The 18,613-nt window shown below is 45.0% G+C and overlaps 1 protein-coding gene across 3 annotated transcripts in view; it reads left to right on the forward strand.

Annotated features, from left to right (window-relative positions):
* SLC16A1 (solute carrier family 16 member 1) overlaps positions 1-7,194 on the forward strand; it is a 44,287-nt gene extending 37,093 nt beyond the window's left edge. For all 3 annotated transcript variants that reach the window (XM_081916407.1, XM_081916408.1, XM_081916409.1), the window contains exons 3-5: positions 416-559; positions 1,646-2,512; positions 3,193-7,194. In XM_081916407.1, the coding sequence (XP_081772533.1) occupies positions 416-559; positions 1,646-2,512; positions 3,193-3,470 (1,289 nt within the window). In that variant the 3' untranslated portion in view covers positions 3,471-7,194. The remainder of the gene's footprint in view (positions 1-415; positions 560-1,645; positions 2,513-3,192) is intronic.
* Positions 7,195-18,613: the final 11,419 nt, after the last annotated feature.

Genomic DNA, 18,613 nt, shown 5'->3' on the forward strand with positions numbered 1-18,613 from the left:
TCTAACCACCTCCTTCACTGCCCCCTTGGTCATGAGGTGTGATAATGATTGCCTTTTTCTTCCTTGAAAGGTACATAGTAGAGTAGGAGGAAGTTGGAATTTCTACGCACACACACACACACACACACACACACACACACACACGAGGGGGGGCATTTACAAAAGCCACCCAACTTGTAGGAACAGCTTCTCATGGTGTTGGAGTGGGAATGCGCTTTTCCACAGTTGCAGTTCTTTGATCCAAATATGGACAAGCAAGCTAATCTTTAACATGGTGATTCATGTATAATATCCACAGCCTTCAAAAGTTCATGCTTTGCTTGGCAGGCACCTGTTCCAAAGTGTAGGAAATGAACAGAAATGTAAAAACTTTTTTCACAACTAGATAACTATTGTCCTTTTGATTCTCTCCTAGGTCCCATCAGCAGTATCCTGGTGAACAAGTATGGCAGCCGGCCAGTCATGATGGCAGGCGGCTGCCTTTCAGGGTGTGGCTTGATTGCTGCCTCTTTCTGTAACACAGTGGAAGAGCTTTACTTTTGTGTTGGGGTTATAGGAGGTGAGTGGCATGGCTGCAAAACATCTACTACTTCCATGGAACGCAATCCATGGAACGCTGCTCTTTCTTTGAAGTGATGATTCCAGATCTGAGAAAGATACAAGGAAACTAGTGTATCCTATGAAACTGAACTGAAAGGATTATAACAAGTAATTGCCCAGGCTTTTAGAAAGGCTAAACCTATGTCATTTTTTGCTTTCCCTTTTATTTCAAGTGAAGATCTTTTTATTTGCTCAGGCTTTTTGGCTGTTGTGTTTTTCAGTCCTCCTTTGGGTTTTCTGTGGTTCTAATACTTTCATTTTTAATGTTCTGCTCTTTTTATAATGTAATATTTAAGACTGTTTAAATTTATGGTTTTTAATTGTTGTCTGCCTTAAGTCCCCTGAAAGGTGTGATATAAATAGCTCAAAATTAAGTAAGCTTGCTGAAAGATACAGAGCGGTCCAGGAGAGAGTTGCATGGCTTCTTCTTTGTATGCACCTCTCGGCAGGAAGCAAGAGGGTGCCCAGAGTCCACTGTGCTTTGAAGAGAGGCACTGGGCCGAAAGGGAAGGAGGGTGCATTGCCCTTGACCCAACAGTTACCCCTCTTAGGGAAACCAGGTGTCACCACAGAGACTTCTGTGTTGACGTCTCATTTTGAAGATGCATGGAAGATGCAGCATGTAACAACCACCTCTTCCAACCTTGGATTGTGACTGCAAAGCACAGCACTGTTTCTTACCTTGCAGGTGCCCCTCCTGGGAAATAAGTGGGGGCACTTGTCAGGTAAGAACCCTTAACTCACAGCCTATCCCTACACTATTTAGTGTCTTGGCTCTTTCAGCGTGTGCTTGTTTTTTGTTTAATAACCTCAATCGCCTATACTTTAAATCCTTTGAATCTCTGTTTCATACATACGTCAATAGTGTAGAAGCTGAGTCGGAAAATCACACCCCCACCTTCTTAGTACCTCAAAACAGCAAATAAGAGTACATAGACCCAGTTTCTCTCACTCAGCCTGCTTCAGTAAATATGTTATTTAAAGCAGTGGATTTGCAGAGCTACCATTCTCATACCCTTAATTCAACTTTTTTTTCTGTTCCCAGGCCTTGGACTTGCATTTAATTTAAACCCAGCCCTGACCATGATTGGCAAGTACTTCTACAAGAAGCGCCCGTTGGCTAATGGACTGGCTATGGCAGGCAGTCCTGTGTTCTTGTCTACACTGGCTCCCCTGAACCAGTATTTCTATAGCATTTTTGGATGGAGAGGAAGCTTCTTAATCCTCGGGGGCCTCTTGCTGAACTGTTGTGTTGCTGGGTCTCTGATGAGACCGATAGGTCCCAAGCCGGAGCCGCCAAAGAAAGAAGTTAAGGAAGTGTTGCAGGAGGCTGGCAAAGCAGGGGCAAAAGAAGATGGTGCAGGAGATGTCAGCGCAGACCTTATTGCTGGGAAGTCTAAAAAGCAGAAAAGCACAGTTCTGGGGACTGTGAACAAGTTTTTGGATTTGTCTCTCTTCACGCACCGTGGCTTCTTGCTCTACCTGTTTGGCAACGTGGTCATGTTTTTTGGACTCTTTACTCCATTAGTCTTCCTCAGTAATTATGGGAAGAGTATGCATTTCTCTAAAGAATCTGCTGCCTTTTTGCTCTCCATTCTAGCCTTTGTAGATATGGTTGCCAGGCCATCCATGGGCTTGGTAGCAAACACCAAGTGGGTGAGGCCCAGGATCCAGTACTTCTTTGCTGTGTCCGTAGTTTATAATGGAGTCTGCCACCTTTTGGCCCCTATATCCACCACCTATGCCGGCTTTTGCATCTATGCTGGGTTTTTCGGATTTGCCTTTGGCTGGCTCAGCTCTGTCTTGTTTGAAACACTGATGGATCTAGTTGGAGCGCAACGGTTCTCCAGTGCTGTTGGTTTGGTGACTATTGTGGAATGCTGCCCTGTTCTTTTGGGACCCCCTCTCCTAGGTAAGAGTATTTTCTGTATTTCTCTTGCAGAAGGCTGTGTATGGGGCTGCATTTGTCTTTTGGTGAGAGAGAAGGGGGCAAGAAGGTTAGTCAGTTAGTTCTGGGGGCCAGTTGCTGCCCTCCAAACCTCTCTATCTGGCCTGCTGAACTCTCCCCAGGCAATACCCCTCTGCAGCCCTACTCCATACCCTCCTTGAGTGTTTTTGCCTGGCTGGAATGTGTCCTCATAGTTGCCTCGATAGAGGGGTGTGTGGTGAAACTAGCCTATGCTACAAAGATAACATTTGCATTTGTTGCCTTGCCCACTTTTGTATCTGGTCTCACCTACCAAAGGCAAGTTGTACGCAGAAGGTGGTCCAGATGGGAATAGGGCCTTCATTCTGAAAAAGATTTCCTTCTCCTCCAGAGTCAGAATTATGTTGCTTCTGGCACTTTGCAAATGCCAGAACAGTGATCTCATCAGCCTGTGGTACAGTTCCCATACCCCTGTATTACATATTTATGGTGGAGCTGATCCAGCTTAAAACATATGGATTTTTTTACCTGTGTAGGAAATAACCTAAAAAGGGAGAAGAGGATGTTATCACACTCCTTGGTTTTAAGGCAGAGACTTTTTTGTCTACCATGAAGTAAAACGCTAATGATCTTTAATGTACTTCCCCCCCTTCTTGTCCTATTAGGTAAACTCAATGATATGTATGGTGACTACAAATACACCTACTGGGCGTGTGGTATCATCTTGATTGTCTCTGGGATCTTCCTGTTTATTGGAATGGGCATCAATTACCGGATGCTGGCAAAAGAGCAGAAGGCTGAGGACAAGCAGAGGGCTGAAGCGAAAGAAGAAGAAACCAACATTGATGAGGCTGAAAAACAAAAAGAACCCAGTAATGATGTGGCCAGTCTGCCTCAGAAAAGCACAGAAGATAGTGTGAAAGAGGAGGATAGCCACATGTGAGAGAGACTGGTATCTTAAATCCAGGAGGGCATGATGAAAGATTATCAATAGGATATGTTGTGCTTGGGTGCGGGGAGCACTGTTGGTAGTGAACAGTGGGGAGACGTTTATAAATCAGGTGATTTTTTAAAAAAGCTGCAAATTGTCTTTTTATCAGCATTTGACAGTAGCAGAGCTCAATGGGCAGTGCCATCTTTTTATTGGGTATTGGGTGGGGAGGGAGGGAAATTTTTATACTCTGGCTTTTTTAACAGTAATGTGAATGTACTAATATGTGCCTTAGAGCTTCCACATTTAGGCTGTTCTGCTGGAAAAGCCTTACCTTAGTTCTACAAACTGTTCCACTAGTCTGCTTAGGCTATATCTGTAAAGGATATCTTGACTACTTTTTATGCAGTAGGTTTCAAGGTTGGGTGTTAAATAAACACTACTTCACATGCTTCTAAATTCTGTTACGGCCAGACTTGGTAGAAGTACAAATAGCTTTGGAGCATAGGTGATGAAAAGGTTGGTGGAGTTTTAATCAATATTATTGCAGTCCTGCTGTTTCTAGATTCCAGGTACATGCCAGCTTGATTGTGTTTCTAACAGTTTTTGAAAACTTTTCTCATTGTTGTGAGTTGTTTTGTTTTGTTAAAGTCCCTTCTTGCTTAAATGTGCGTTCTCGCCATTTGAATAAAATATGCAAAGAGACATTTCCACTGTCTTTCACTTGACTTATTATGGAGTCAAGCCTACTTTCAAGTCACCATTACTTTACTTACTGGTTGTCATCAGCCTAGAATGTCTGCCTTGAGAAAACATTTCAAAATGAAACGGGTATCTGTGCAAGTAGTTGAGTTGGTTACTTTGCACATACCTTGTGCATTGAGAGAACCCTCATTTATACAGTTTTTCTATACCCATTTGACTCATTCAGTGTCTGAGCTAGCTTTGGAATAGGAAAGACTAAGGGTGTCACCCTAAGCACAGCTGCTTGCTTACTAACCCCACCACTTCCAAAGGGATTCATTTTCATTCTCATGTTCCTCTTGTAAGTAGTGATCTGACTGGGTGGCGATGAAATCTGGTACCCCATTTTGTGGAGATTAATGCTCAGAGAACAGTGTCTCAGCACTAGCTAAACTATTGAGTAGATACTTCTTTCTAATCTAAGGGTAGATTGGTGGAAAAGCTGAACAGAGGCATCACTTTTTCTCAGTTCCTTGTGCTTTCTGATGTGGCAACTTACTTCAAATGGGCTAAGAATTTGAAATGAGATGTAGCTGCTCAGCTGCAATTTGGTAAAAGATGGGAGAATCCTTTGTATATATTTATTCATTTTTATTAGTGGGAGTGAAAACCACACTTGGGAGGATAGCAGAGCCTCTTGCTAGTCATAAATCCTACTAAAAGTTAATAAATAATCCTGTAAGACATTTACTTTTTCAAATAAACTTGCATCATCTCATTCACCCATCAAATGCTGGTAGTTTTTCATGCTACTTTCAACGATTTTTCATAGCCACATTCCAAAGTGCACAAGTATATTGACATATATCTTGTGAGTCATCTAGTTAGAAGATAGAGGCAAATGATCTCTGTGGGTTGTAAAGTTAAGTTCCAATAACTGAGCCCACATAGTTCAATGGGACTCACTTACAGATTAGCGTATATATAGAATTTCAGTCTAAGACATGCTGTTGTGAGTCACCCAGTCTTGTGAAAACCTGTAGAGGAGTATAAGTAACAGAAGCACAATTTTCTTGGAATGTACCTAATGCCAGTGTGTGTTTCAGTGTGTGACTGCAGAAGTGAACATTAGCACCTTGCTTGATGTTTAGGCCAGAAAGATATGTGGGGAATACTGAAAACAACAATGTCTCGTCTGGTAATGTCTAGTAATACAAAATGCATTGCATGTGCCATTGGGCTCCTTGTTAGTCCCACACTACTCAGTTTCATTGGTTGTTGCTTGCAATGGCCAGGAAGCCCTTAGCATAATAACCTTGTTGTATGTTTTGTACTATTAGGGAGGAAGAGAAGATGCTCTTTGTTTTTGGTGGGAGACGCAAATATTCTAATGTCTTGTTCTAGCCTCAATGTATAAAGTTCATAATATGGTGGTACTGCATTTGTCTTTTTAGGATATGGAAAAGAAATAGATTTTTCAGCGTGTTCTGGGAATCTGAACCCAGCTTAATATGAACCAAATTCCGGCTCTACAATTCTGTGATTCTGTGAATTTGTGCAGTGGTTGCTTCTTGTTTTCCTGCAAAATAGTGTTCCATTCCAAACAGCTGGTGTTTTAAGTATTAATGGGTGTTCTTAGTGTTCTCAAATTTTTGGCCAGATAAATTGAAATTCTGTTGGGTTTTTCCCTTCTAGGGTAGTGTATTTTGATGATCATCTGCACAGGAACTTCCTGTGCCTTTGATTTAGCAGTTTCGTAATAAGCCATAAGCACAGGAGGTTCCTCTGCAGGGACTGCTTTGTGCGACCTAAAAGCAGGTTTGCTGTGTGGCACATCAGTTTCTCCTTCCCACATTTCCACTTACAGCTACAGACTTTGTACTTAGAGCTTTTATCTTGTGATTGGCCTCAAGGTGTAACAAGGAGGACCCTTCAGATCCTTTGGGGTGAATAGCACACATTTGTGTGGCTTGTTTTGTGAAGAGTTAATAACAGCAGCTATCCCTGTAACGTGTAATATGTGATGTCATGAGTGTGTCCTTTGACAGGTAGGCAGATTGTAGGAAAATATGCAACTACAAGCTTTCAGCACCAGAAAGTTTGCTAATATGAGTGGTGAAATGAATTATGATTAGTAACACTTAGCAATAATTTGTCAGTCCCCACAAAAAGTCCATGCAATACACATCCTTAGAGGCTAAATATAACACAATGCTCTGGCAGGGGTGGCTAATCAGTGGCTCCCCAGATGTTGATGGACTCCAGCTCCCTTCGGTATCTCCCGGCATGGTGAATGGTGAGGGATAATGGGAGTTGTTGTCCAATAGCATCTGGGGGGGCATAGAATAGGCACCCCATTTCTATTAGTTTCCCTCCACTTACTAATGCCAGCGTTTTTCATTAAAGGGTAGGAAATTGATTAACAAGTTTTAAACCTTTGATTCTCCTTCACTGTGTATCCTACATTTTTTTTTAATCGAAGGTAAATTACTTCTCTGTGAAACTCTTGCCTTGTCAAAGCTCATACTGAAGTGAGAATTCTTACCATTTTGTGGAAACTCAAGTCTGCTTTCTTAGAATGTTATGCAAATAGTAGTTCTAATAACTGGCCCACACTTTTGGTTTATGCAAATAAAGCTGAACAAATTGATTTTGTGTTTTTCATTTGTTCACCCCAAATATGTAGATTCTGACAAGTAACCTTGTTGGGTTTTTTGTTTTTAAAAAAAAGTTTCTGGAACTCTCTTGCCAGTATTACACAATGCACTGTGAAATCCTTTTCTGTTGTCTTGTTTGCTTAGGTTTTGGATTTTTATTTTTTTTTTTTTGTAATTGCATTCTGCTCTAAAATTGTACAAAAAGGAACAGGTCAGGGTATTTTCATACTTTAGAATATGTTTGTTTATAAAGCCAATAGAGTATTTTGTATAAACAGATTTTATTGTACTGTACTGAGCTGCGACATAAAACCAAGTTATATGTTCAGAAGTTCCATGTGTCAAGAATTCATAATAACTGGTTCACATTGCAATAAACTAACAATGAAAAATTTCAGGTGTGATCCATGTTTTTTAGTACAAGGAGTCATGACTACAGCAGTATAAATGTATTTGTTCTCAATTATTACGTTTACTGGACTTTCATGCAATGATTTCCCCTCCTCCTCCTCCTCTTCTCCCACAGGTGTGCACATACCCCCAAATCTGCTCCAGAGGGTCTTCCAACACTCTGCAGCAGATTCTTAGTGAGAGCATGCACTGAGCTGAAGGAGGGGGAAGCATTATGAAGTGGAAGTCCTGGTGCAGGAGTGGATGTCTGTTGCACTCACATACATGCACCAGTGGCTACAAACCATTGCAACTATAGCCATCCTGGGAACATGACTGGAGAGAGGGGTAAAAATGCCTGTAATAAAATGAAAAGATAAAATGAATTATCTATTTTAGTGTAAGGAACACGCTGGCATCCCCAGCTAATATGTGTTGCTACTGTTTCTTTTGGCATTTAGAATGGCTTCCACTCTTCATTCATGAAACTGTATTTTAATTTAGCAAGGGTGGAGGTGGATGTCTACTTTGTAGGTGAAGCTCTTTGGGAACATAGCTGGGTCACACCATAGGCATCCTCTTTCCCACAACAGCCTATGGGAAGCCCTCAAGCAGAATACAAGCTACTTCCTGTTGTTCTCCAATGCATGCTATTAAGAGGCCTCTGATCCTGGAGGCAATTATATAGCCATTCAACACCAAAGCACCAGGCTGGCTTTGTGAGAGTAAACATAGACCAGTGGGGAACACTGGTTTTTGAGCTAAGCAACCATTTGGAGTGAAGCTTAGCTGTTGATTCATTTTGCCAATCATCCTGAACAAACCAATACCCGTTTCAGTAATACTGGGTTAAGAATGGTCTGGACTGCAAAACTTATCTAAGGATCGGCAAAGATTATTGTAAAGCACATTGCACATACAAAGCCTGATCCTGTGTTCTTCAGGGTATATAGAACAGGTGAATCCTGCCAATATAGAGGACATCTAGATGAGTGGTTCCGGGTGCTGAAGATAAGGCAGTCAGCTTTTCTGAATGGGGGTGTACTAACCCGGAGGCATCAGATATGTAGCTTGGCAATGCTCCTGTCTCCATCTTTGCCACTAGAAGCCCAGATACCTTCAGTGACATGGAATACCCCTTCTGCCACTGGTGGAGGCAGTCATGCTTGTGAATACCACTTGCTGGAACCCACAGGCAGAGGCGAGTGCTCTTGTGCTTGGATCCTCCTTGGATCACTTGATGGCACTATTCACTCATCGTACCACAACTTAAGGCACTGGGAGAGTCTTGGATATAGCTGCATAGAAATCTTTCATTGTGGCTACCTGCTTGTTAATAAATGCATTTAATAAGTGCAGTTTTAAATTTGCAAGAGGTAGCTGAAGTCAATAATGTTGCCTAACTGGGGACTAAAAAAACTCCCAGCTTTGAGCACACACACACCCCAACTTGAATTTTGCCTGGTTAATTACATATTGGATCAGTTTCACAAGCTCCTAATAACTCTCCCCACACCCCTTTTAAAGACACACTCTTAAACTTTCAGTGGAATCTGCACCCTAGGAACACAAATTTCTGTTCTAGGCAGGCTTCCTGACTGGAAGGAGGCATTCCTGGAGCAGCTACTCATGCAGAGCTGCAATGGGCAGCATCCTCTGTGGGGGGGGGAACTTTAGGATGCGAATGGGATCCGTTCCAGAGCCCCATTCGCATCCTGAAGCAAATGCAACTCGTGTTTCTGCGCACGCGCGAGCAGCGAAACCCGGAAGTAACCCACTCCATTACTTCCGGGTCGGCACGGAGCACAACCTGAAAATATTCATCCCGAAGCTACTTCAACCCAAGGTATGACTGTACTGGCAATCCTCTTGCGGATTCCTTTTAGGACCTGGGATCCTGCTTGGGGAATATGTAAATACACACACACACACACACACACACACACACACACACACACACACACACACATATATATATACTGGTAATAGGCAGATGAGTCTTCAAACCCAAACACTTCTGTATTGACTCTAATGAGAGACTGTTCCAACAGATAAGATTCAGCTAACAAATGTACTGAAGTGAGCAGCTCAAGGTGTGGAAATAGCACACCTTTATCTTGATGTCTGTGATAGGTTACGCCTGGGAAGGTTAGTAACTGAGTACATCTGTCCTCTTTTGCTTCTGTAGGCCAGGTTGCTGGGCAGGAATCCAGTTCTGCAGATCTAGCCTGAAACATAGAAAGGGAGTAATGTAACATTCAAAAGCCAACAGCCTCTCTATTTCCAAACAAACTACCTTTTCTGTCTTGACATCTGAACCATTACATTGTATGCACTGCTAATTTTGAAACAAGCAAATCGTTTGACTAACAGAAATTGATATATGAAATGTTTTCTTTTTATAGCATTCAGAAAAAGTTATTCTGATTAAGACCAGTCCTTATTTTGCCTTCTCTGTAACCTGTAGATTTAGAAGTAACACAAGCAAGACAGATATGGGGCCTTTGTGTACTGCTAGTATTTAGCAATGTGCAATGCTTGTATCTCCATTCTTGAGCGACAGGTTTGCTTCTTGTCACATTCCTCTGGTTACAGCCTCGCCACTGAGTGATAGTCTAACTGGTACAAAGCTAAGAAGTGCTGATAACAGTCCATTGTTAAGCAGAATTGCTCTCCTTAGCAAAAGAAACAAAGGCAGGGAGAAGATCCAACCTCAAAAATCAAACAGCAATAAGCAAGTGGGAAAATATGTTTTAAAAAATTTCAAATACTGGACAGATAAATCTATCAGATTTTATAAAATAGAATTCTAGGTTGTGGGCATGCAGAAGAAACTGCTCCATTCTACCAGGTCGTGTACAGGGGTGTTAAAAATAAAAATTAAATCCCAACTTGTTTGCTGCCTTGGCTCCAAACATAAGTGCCTCAGAGTAAACTAGATAGCGCAAGCAATTGTCTTAAAAAGGAAACCAGAGCATCTAGAGGTCAGAAATCTCCCTCTAATTTTGTTTAATAGCTTTACTGCTTACAAAGGCAAGGAGGTTGGGAAAGAGATACGGCCAAGCTTCCTTCTGTAGCTGCTGCAACTGCACAAATGAAACCAATGAAAAGGATTTACTTGCAGCTTGTTCCGTTAAATCGTTTTCAATGTGGCTGCTTCCCATCCACCCCCAAAAAATATGTAAAAGGAAGCTAGGCAAATTAATGAAGGATAAGACTATCAATGGCTACTAGTCATCATTGCCGTGTACGAGAATTGTAGAGTTGGAAGGGACCTCAAGGGTCATCTAGTCCAACCCCTTGCAAATATGGTTATGGCTCGAACCAGCAACCCTGAGATTTGAAGTCTTGTGCTCTACCAACTGAGCTAGCCCCTCCAGTATTGGGGGCAGCAGGCCTCTATATACCCGTTGCTGGCTATCACAGATGGGGAGAGTGCTATTGTGCTTAGGTCCTGCTTCTGCAGGCTTTCCTTGGGCATCTGCTTGATCACTGTGAGGACCAGATTCTGTGGCATTCCTCGATTCTGCAGCACCAGAATAAAAAAGAAGGAAATATTCGAGGGGAGGGAGGGAGAGAGAGAGAGAGAGAGAGAGAGAGAGAGAGAGAGAGAGAGAGAGAGGAGAGTGCTGAGCTTGCTCTCTGCAACTAGTACTAGGATAGCTGAGAACAGCAGAGCATCCTGGATTAAGTGTTCATGCCTTTAGGGCAAGTTTCTACTAAAAGGAAGAATTCCAATGTGAATCTTACATAGGTCAAGGATGTCTTTTAATAGCAATGTGAAATGACTCTCGTTCACCTCCCAACCAAATTCCATCATAGGCAGCTATCATAAACATTCCTCTTCACCAGCCTGGCCCGTTTATTTCTAGGCTATTCTTAAACTTGAGGCCAGTTCACTATCCCTCATCCATTTCCCCCCTCATCTTTCTTAGTTGCCTAGGATATTTATGCTCTGCTTGTAGAGAAACTAATACCTTTTTTCTTTTTTTCAGGATTGTTCTTTCGGCCAGTTCTGGGTCGGTATCCACTATGAGTGCTGAATGTCAGTCATGAATGTTCCATCTTAAGGTGGTTAGGTGAAAGGCTTATGCAATATAGAGAATTTTCTGGTTTCAAGTTTCTTTTTTCCTAGTATTTTTGGAACAACACACACCTGCATGTTGCACAAGAGATCTGTGACTGAATCTCCCTCTGGATTTTTATATTAATTTTTAAGGCAATGACAGCAGGCGGAAAGAGGTATGAGGGTTAAATATTCCTTATCCCCCCACCACTGCTTGGATAAAAATTTGCACCGCACTTAGGAGCGTTGGCTGGATGCTGAGTGAGTGAGCACCAGTAGAATTTGGGTTGTAGACCAATTTGGAAGAAAGAATCAGTAAATTTATATGCTGCCTATTTGACTGGGCTGCCCAAACCACTCTGGGTGGCTTCCAGCAGATTAAAACACAAACATGTTGATGTTGTAAAACAATTTACAGTGGTCTGATAATGGAACATGAACAAGCTTTTTATAATTTGGAGAACGAAGATACTGACCTGTGAATCCTGTAGCTCTTTGGGGAGGGAAGTGAGTCAAGAAAAAAACATGGGGTCTTACTGCCAAGTTGCAGAAGCCCACCTATTTTTAAATAGCATTTTCAAACAGCCAAGTGCACACATGCTCCCTTTATATCTACAAATCCCCAGATCTTTTATTGGAACAAACTGGATTAAGAAAGCAAATTCACTTGTTCCAATACTTAGTTTTGCATGCTGTCTTGTGTGGCTAGGGAATGGCATCTTAATGAAAGATTGGTGCAGCCATCACTAGGTCAAGACCCCGTAGGCAACCAATGATTTATTTTTCTTCCACCCTGATGGAAATAACATCAACTATTTCCTCTGCTTGGCTGGAACTTAGAAAAAGCAAACAAATCCCTGGCTGGCATGAAACTGGTTTGGGGGCTTAAGTATGAGCATGCTGTTTCTCCAGTTGCTTCCAAATTAGATTGATCCTGGTCTGGTCAGTGTAGTCTAGCGGGTAAAGATATCTTTGCTGGGACTGAACAGAAAGTAGCGATCAACCCATCCAGCCCTTTCTATAGTGGTCTTGTGGAGAGGATTTTCAAACTTAAAGATGCAACAGATTAATGGAAACCACACACCCCAATCTGTGACATAACCACAGAACAGAACAGGACCCTTTCTTGACATATGTAGCTAAGTTTTCAAACCAGCCTACATTAAGACTGATGATTTCCCCTGTGCTAAACTTTGGTCTACTGCAGAAAGACTTATCTTCGTTGCCTTTTATTTCTAGGCATTCGAGAAACGTTGCATCGTTAAAATAGCTTCCTATCTAAATATAGAGCTAAGGCACAAAGTGGCATGGAACTTCAGCTGATGGCCAGGGCACACTTTAGCCTGGGCACATTATTTAGCCTTATCTGAGTACAAGCAAGAGCATGTTTTCCCACTGACTCTCATGTGCATCACCCTTTTGTGACTGTAGAGAGCCCTCTTCTCCCACTCATCTGCTCCTAGGTCAAAGTTATCTCAGGCAGAGATCCATTTTCTGCCGTGGACTGTCGTACCAGTTGCAAATAAAGAGCTTACAATATATTATTGAATTTGTACACCACCCTTCATCTGAAGATCACGGGGCTGCTCACAGCATAAAAATACAAAAATGAAACACAAAATGCAGAATGAAAAAAAAGCAAAATAACCCATTCGCATAGTCAGATTTAAAAGGCCATAGAATGTTACAGTAATCTGGTTGAAGAGATAATTTTTTGCCTGGCGCCTAAAGGTATGTCATGAAGGTCCAGGTGAGCCTCCCTGGGGAGAGCATTCCACAAATGTTGCCACCTTCTGCACTTATCATGGGGGAGGCATGTGCAAAGGGTCCTCAGATGGTGTTCACAAAGTCCACATTAGTTCATATAGGGAGGGGCGATCCTTGAAGTATTGTAGTCCTGAACCATTTAAGACTCTTTCAGTGAAAAGCAGCACGTTGAATTCCTCATGTAATAAATTTTTCTTAACGCACACAGACCTCTAACACTGTTAGAGATCAAAGGTCCCTCCTGACTTTCAGTTGCTGCAAAATGTAGAGCAGTTTATGCTGTGTCCAGACGGGGGGGGGGGGGGCATATGGGCCACTTGGCCCGGGCCTCCGATTCCAAAGGGGGCCTCGGTCAGCATATTCACAATCACAGGGAATGCACTGGGGCGAACGTGGAGGCGCAAAGGTGGCGGTTCAAGCCTTGAAATAAAATTATTTGTCAACATAACTTTTGTGAAAATTATTTATATACTTACTTATTTATAAGACTTCAGTTATCCCCAGGGTAAAAAAAGGGGGGGCACATTATCTACCTGGCCCGGGCCTCTGCCTGGCTCTGCAAGGCATTGGCTGTGTCTTGCTTGTGGCATAGCAACACTGCCTTATATCTTGTTAGCATCCATAGACTTTGAGCATCTACAGCTACATAACAGTGATTCGAACATGTTCTGCTCTCTGAAGTGAGCCATTGGCTTGTACCAGCTTGCCCTGTGGTTTAGCTTTAGATGCATGGGGTATCTTCACATTGCTGCAAGTAGCTTACAATAGATTTTGGGCCCCTTCCCCCCTTCCTTTTTTGCATGGAGACGAAGCAAGCAGCTGAGCAGCCTGTGAGTTCATGCTGCTTGAAGCTTCCTTCCTTGAGAATCCAATTACTGGAGTCCAGTTGCTGAATGTGGTGTTGGAAACACCCTAAATCTTTGTCTTTCATGACATATACATTGGGTGGGATGTGTTTTTTTTTAATTTCACCGTTGTCTTAATTTGCTTTCCTGCAGCAAAGCAGGGGATTGGTCCCTTCCAACTCTACAATTCTATTAAAAACCTGACCACTTTAGCAATGGGAGCATCCTCCTCCTCCTCCTCTTGCTGGGTCATGAGGCACACACAGCTCGGCCTGCCTTTCCGTGTATTGAAATTGTAGCTCTCCCTGTAACATGTGCTTGAACTGCTTCTCACTTAACACGATAGCACGCCAACATTGCTAGAGCGGCTGTAACCACAACTGCCTGTTATCTCCATCCCGGCATCTGATTCTTGACGCCAACCTCTTGCTAGCCTGTCCTGTTGGTTTTGCAGCAGCAGCGAGTGCTGCTGCAAGAACTTCTTTCTGCATTCTGTTGACTGCAAACACTTGGTTTGAAGATGGCATCGCTTTCCCCCTCACTCCTCTTTCTGGCATGGAAGAGGCCTGTCCTTGTAATCTTCCCCCAATCCCCTGACACACACAGGCAGGCATTTAAAAAAGAAAAGAAAAAGGGTAAAGCAGCTTAATCATTACCATAATGCACTTCAATCCCCTTCCAAGACAGGAACTCTGCTGAGCGCATTCATGTGATGGCCATGAGAAGGGGATTGGCATTCTTGCATGTCCGCCTTGAGCCCAGGGACCCTTTATTTAGATTTGCTAGAAGATTTGAGCTCTGCTGAGTCAGGGGCTCCTTCTGCATCCGAACTGCTTTTTGCGAAGGTGTTGCGAGGTTTTAGGCGAATGAGACCCAACTGACCCCAGAGAAAATGAAGGATGAGAAAGCCGCTTATCCAAAGCTCTATGTCTTGGGAAAATTAGGTCTAGAGGGAGCTGCAGGAAAGCCACAGGACAAATAGTCACTAAGCTCCCATGTCAACAAGCTTAATATGCTTTCCTGCCTTAGAGCACCTGTTCCTTCAGTATATTGTTAATTTGTTCTGTGTTTATTATTATTAAATTATATGTTGGCTTGGGGACGATTTTCTGGAAATGCAAATGATGCATTTTATTTTTTGTTTATTTGTTTAAAAAAAACAGTTGCAAGAGCAGTTTGTGAGTGGGATCAAATCTTGCACACCCGAAAGAAGCCATAAAGCAAATAGCTGTTCTAACAGTAGCCTGTGAGCTAGCACTAGTGCAAGCAAGCACTCAAATAGGCCATCAGGGCTTCAGTTCTTTGGAACTAGTGGAGGTGTACCAGTGCTTGTTGCACAAAAAGTACAACAAAGGGGTTCAGACTAGCAGGCTTGGTAGTTATGGCCGCTCAGGTTACAGTCATTGAAGGACAAGTAACTTAAAAGGCATATATCCATAAATGTGTCGATTGGAGTGTGTATCCTATATTTCCCATAGACCAGTGATTCTCATCCATTTTGTAAGCATTACCTTTCGAGATGCCACCGTTTCAGGCCCCATTTTCCCCGTCTAGAACAGAACATGCAAGAATATGTTCTGCATTGCAGGGGGTTGGACTAGATGTCCCTTCCAACTCTACAACTGATTCTATGATATCACAGCAATAGTTAACACTATAATCCATTTTTAATGTTAATATAAGTATATATCGGCAGCATGCTTTTGAACAGAGTTTTGAGCATGCAATAGAGGGAGGCAGAGAGATTGTCTCTTAAAACAGAAGTCCCCAACCTTTTTGGATTAGTGGGCATATTTTGAACTTTGAGAGTGCTGGGGGGTCCTGGTTGCAAAATGGCTGCCTTGGACAGGGAATGGAATAACAGGAAAATGTCTGCCATACTATAACACAAGATTAGAGAGACAATCACCTCAGATAAGCTTAAATATACCATGGGAAGTCAGCTATGTCTTGCTGGTCCTAATTATGGACATAACACACATGAATGCTGTTTCTGTCTCAATGCCAGTAAAAAATACAGTACACAAGGTAGGCATACCACTCTCACTTCACATAAATTGCTTAGAAGATACTTGCACATTTTGCCCCATAACTGTCTTTCTAGGAAAGCTAATGGCTTACTTTTTTGCTGGCATGCATCCATCTGTTTGGAGAGACAATGGCATGCGCCTCTGGGGTTGAAGTCAAACCACTGGAGAATTAAGTGTCTTCTGTGGCTTCAGAGAGCAGTGACTCTTGACTGTTGCATCCTGCATTGTTTTTGGTGCATTAGCAGAGCCAAAGTAACCTCTCTGGGGTGCAAGCCTGGGCAGCTTGTATGGAGGACCTGGGCTGCCCCAACGACAAGACCCATCTACCCTTCAGCCTTGCTGATGTGATTCAAAGGAAAGCACAGCAATACATTAGGCACCAGCTTGATTGAAGGAGTTGATGGAGGGAGGCATACAAGACACCATCCAATGCCATCTTAGGAACCACACTCTGGATTTGTAGAAGGTTTATTCCTTAGCCATTTCTTCTCCAGAATATGTCGTGCAAGGCAGTGGGTATGGATTTTTCCTCAGGGTTTACTCCCAAAGCCTTTCTCACAAATGTGTATAGCTGCAAGGCAGCTGGGTTTAAGGATCAGAGCTTTCCTTCTTCTAGGTGGCTACCTTCCCAAGTTGATGAGCATCATCTGCTCCTCACTTTCCCTCTACAGCAGTGTTTCCCAACCGGTGTTCCGCGGCACACTAGTGTGCCGCGAGACCTTGCCTGGTGTGCCGCGAGTCGGGCGGCGAGAGGCGGGGCGGCGGCGGCGAGGATCCGCGTCGAGCCGGGGGCGGCTCCGCGGTGGTGGTGCCAAGGTTTCTCTCTCCATTCTCCCCTCACACACACACACAGGAAATAACACAGGATCAGCTGACAGGACCCGGCCAATGGGGCGGCGGCGGGGCAGCACGCGCAAAAGGGAGGAGCGCGAGACAGCGGACGAGGAGGAGGCCGGCATGTCCGGGCAGCAGCAGCAACAACAGCAGCAGCAACTCCCGGCGACGGCTCCTCAAGCCCCGGGCAACCCTACTCCCTCACCGGCCTCGGCCGCCCTCCTGCTCCACCCGCCGCCGCCTCCCCCGCCGCCGCCGGCCACCTCGGCCCCGCCGCCGCCCCCTCCTCCGCCCGCTATCGCCACCACCACCACCACAACAGCCGCCGCCTCAGCTGGGCCCATGCCTGCTGGGAGCGGCGGCGGCAGCAGCAGCAGCAGCGCCCCGGCGCCCTTCCTTCACGGCGGCGACCCGGCCCTCCTGGTTCGGGAGGCGGGCGCGAGAGCCCCACCCCTCGGCGCTCGCCAGCTCCGTGCGCGTCCTTGCCTGGGCGAAGGTGCTTCTTGGACGGGAGGCTGCGGCGACCAAAGACCCCGGCGGCTGTCAGGAGGAAGCGGAGGAGGAGCGGGAGGCTGACCCCGAACTCGTGGGAGGAGGCGAGAGAGAGAAGGCGCTTGGGCAGCCACCCCAAGCCGGCGCACGCGGGCGCCCCTTTGGAGCTGCCCACCTGAGCGCACGGGACAGGAGCGGCGATTTGATTCGCGCCAGGCCACGCTTGCTGCAGAGGGAGGAGGAGAGCGGCGCCTTCCAGCCTCGTCTCGCTTCGTGACAGCGCTGACCGAGCCTGAGAGGGAGCAGATCCGAGGGGGATCTCCCCCACCCAGCCACCCCCTCGCCGCCCGCCCTGCTCCTGTCATGGCAGCTGACGAGCCGACTCGCCCTTACCTGCGGGGTCCCCCACGCCGCCTCCGCTCACGGCGGCGACCCGGCCCTGAACGAGCAGGAGAAGGAGCTCAAGCGGCGCCTCAAGTGGCTCTACCCGGCCGTGGACGAGCAGGAAGAGGAGTTGGAGGAGTCCCTCAGTCCCTCGCTTTGCTGCCTCCTCCCCCCCCACCCCCAAAGCTTGGAGGTTCCCCGGCAAGGGGGAGGGGAAAAAATTGAAACTTACACTTTCGTGCGTCCCTCCCAGCGTGACGCTGCGCGCTGACGTCACGGGGCTGTAATGGTGGTGTGCCTCAAGATTTTTTTCATCAATCAAGTGTGCCTTTGCCCAAAAAAGGTTGGGAAACACTGCTCTACAGCACATGCAGAAACTGGCTTATTGACCATTGCACCTACTATTGGTCTCATGCGCTCAATATACTGGAACCTATCTTCAGATGCAGGGGAAGTCCCTAACTCATTGACCCATCAGCTACCCTCACTTGCTTTAGCTGGCCAGTTGAAGCTGCTTCACAGGCAGTGGCGTAGCGTGGGTTGTCAGCACCCGGGGCAAGGCAAGTAATTCGTGCCCCCTAACCCGTGGATTTGCACCCCCTAACATGTGGATTTGCGCCCCCTAACCCCCAGATGTTGCGCCTGGTGCGGCCGGCCCCCCTGCACCCCCCACACTACGCCACTGTTCACAGGTGTGGCCGCTGTCACACACTGACGGCTTCTAGGAGCCATAAGTGAGAGCTGAGTGCAGGGTGGGGACCAAAGGTGGACAAACTACCCTAGAAAAAGCACATGTCTCCTAGCAGAGGTACTAACCCCCCCAACACCCCAAAGTGACTTACTTTGAAAACAAATGTGAAAGATCAGAGTCTGGGGCTCTTGCCCAAGGGCACCCCTCGAAACCCCTAAAGGCACCCATGGCAACCAGGTTGGTGGTGCCATCTTAAAGCAACAGCACAGAGGTCATGGTGGTGTTATCAGCCTTAAACACAGCATGGGCTGCTTT

Source organism: Podarcis melisellensis (assembly GCF_964234715.1).
Source record: "Podarcis melisellensis genome assembly, chromosome: 6".
Classification (NCBI taxonomy): Eukaryota; Metazoa; Chordata; class Lepidosauria; order Squamata; family Lacertidae; genus Podarcis; species Podarcis melisellensis.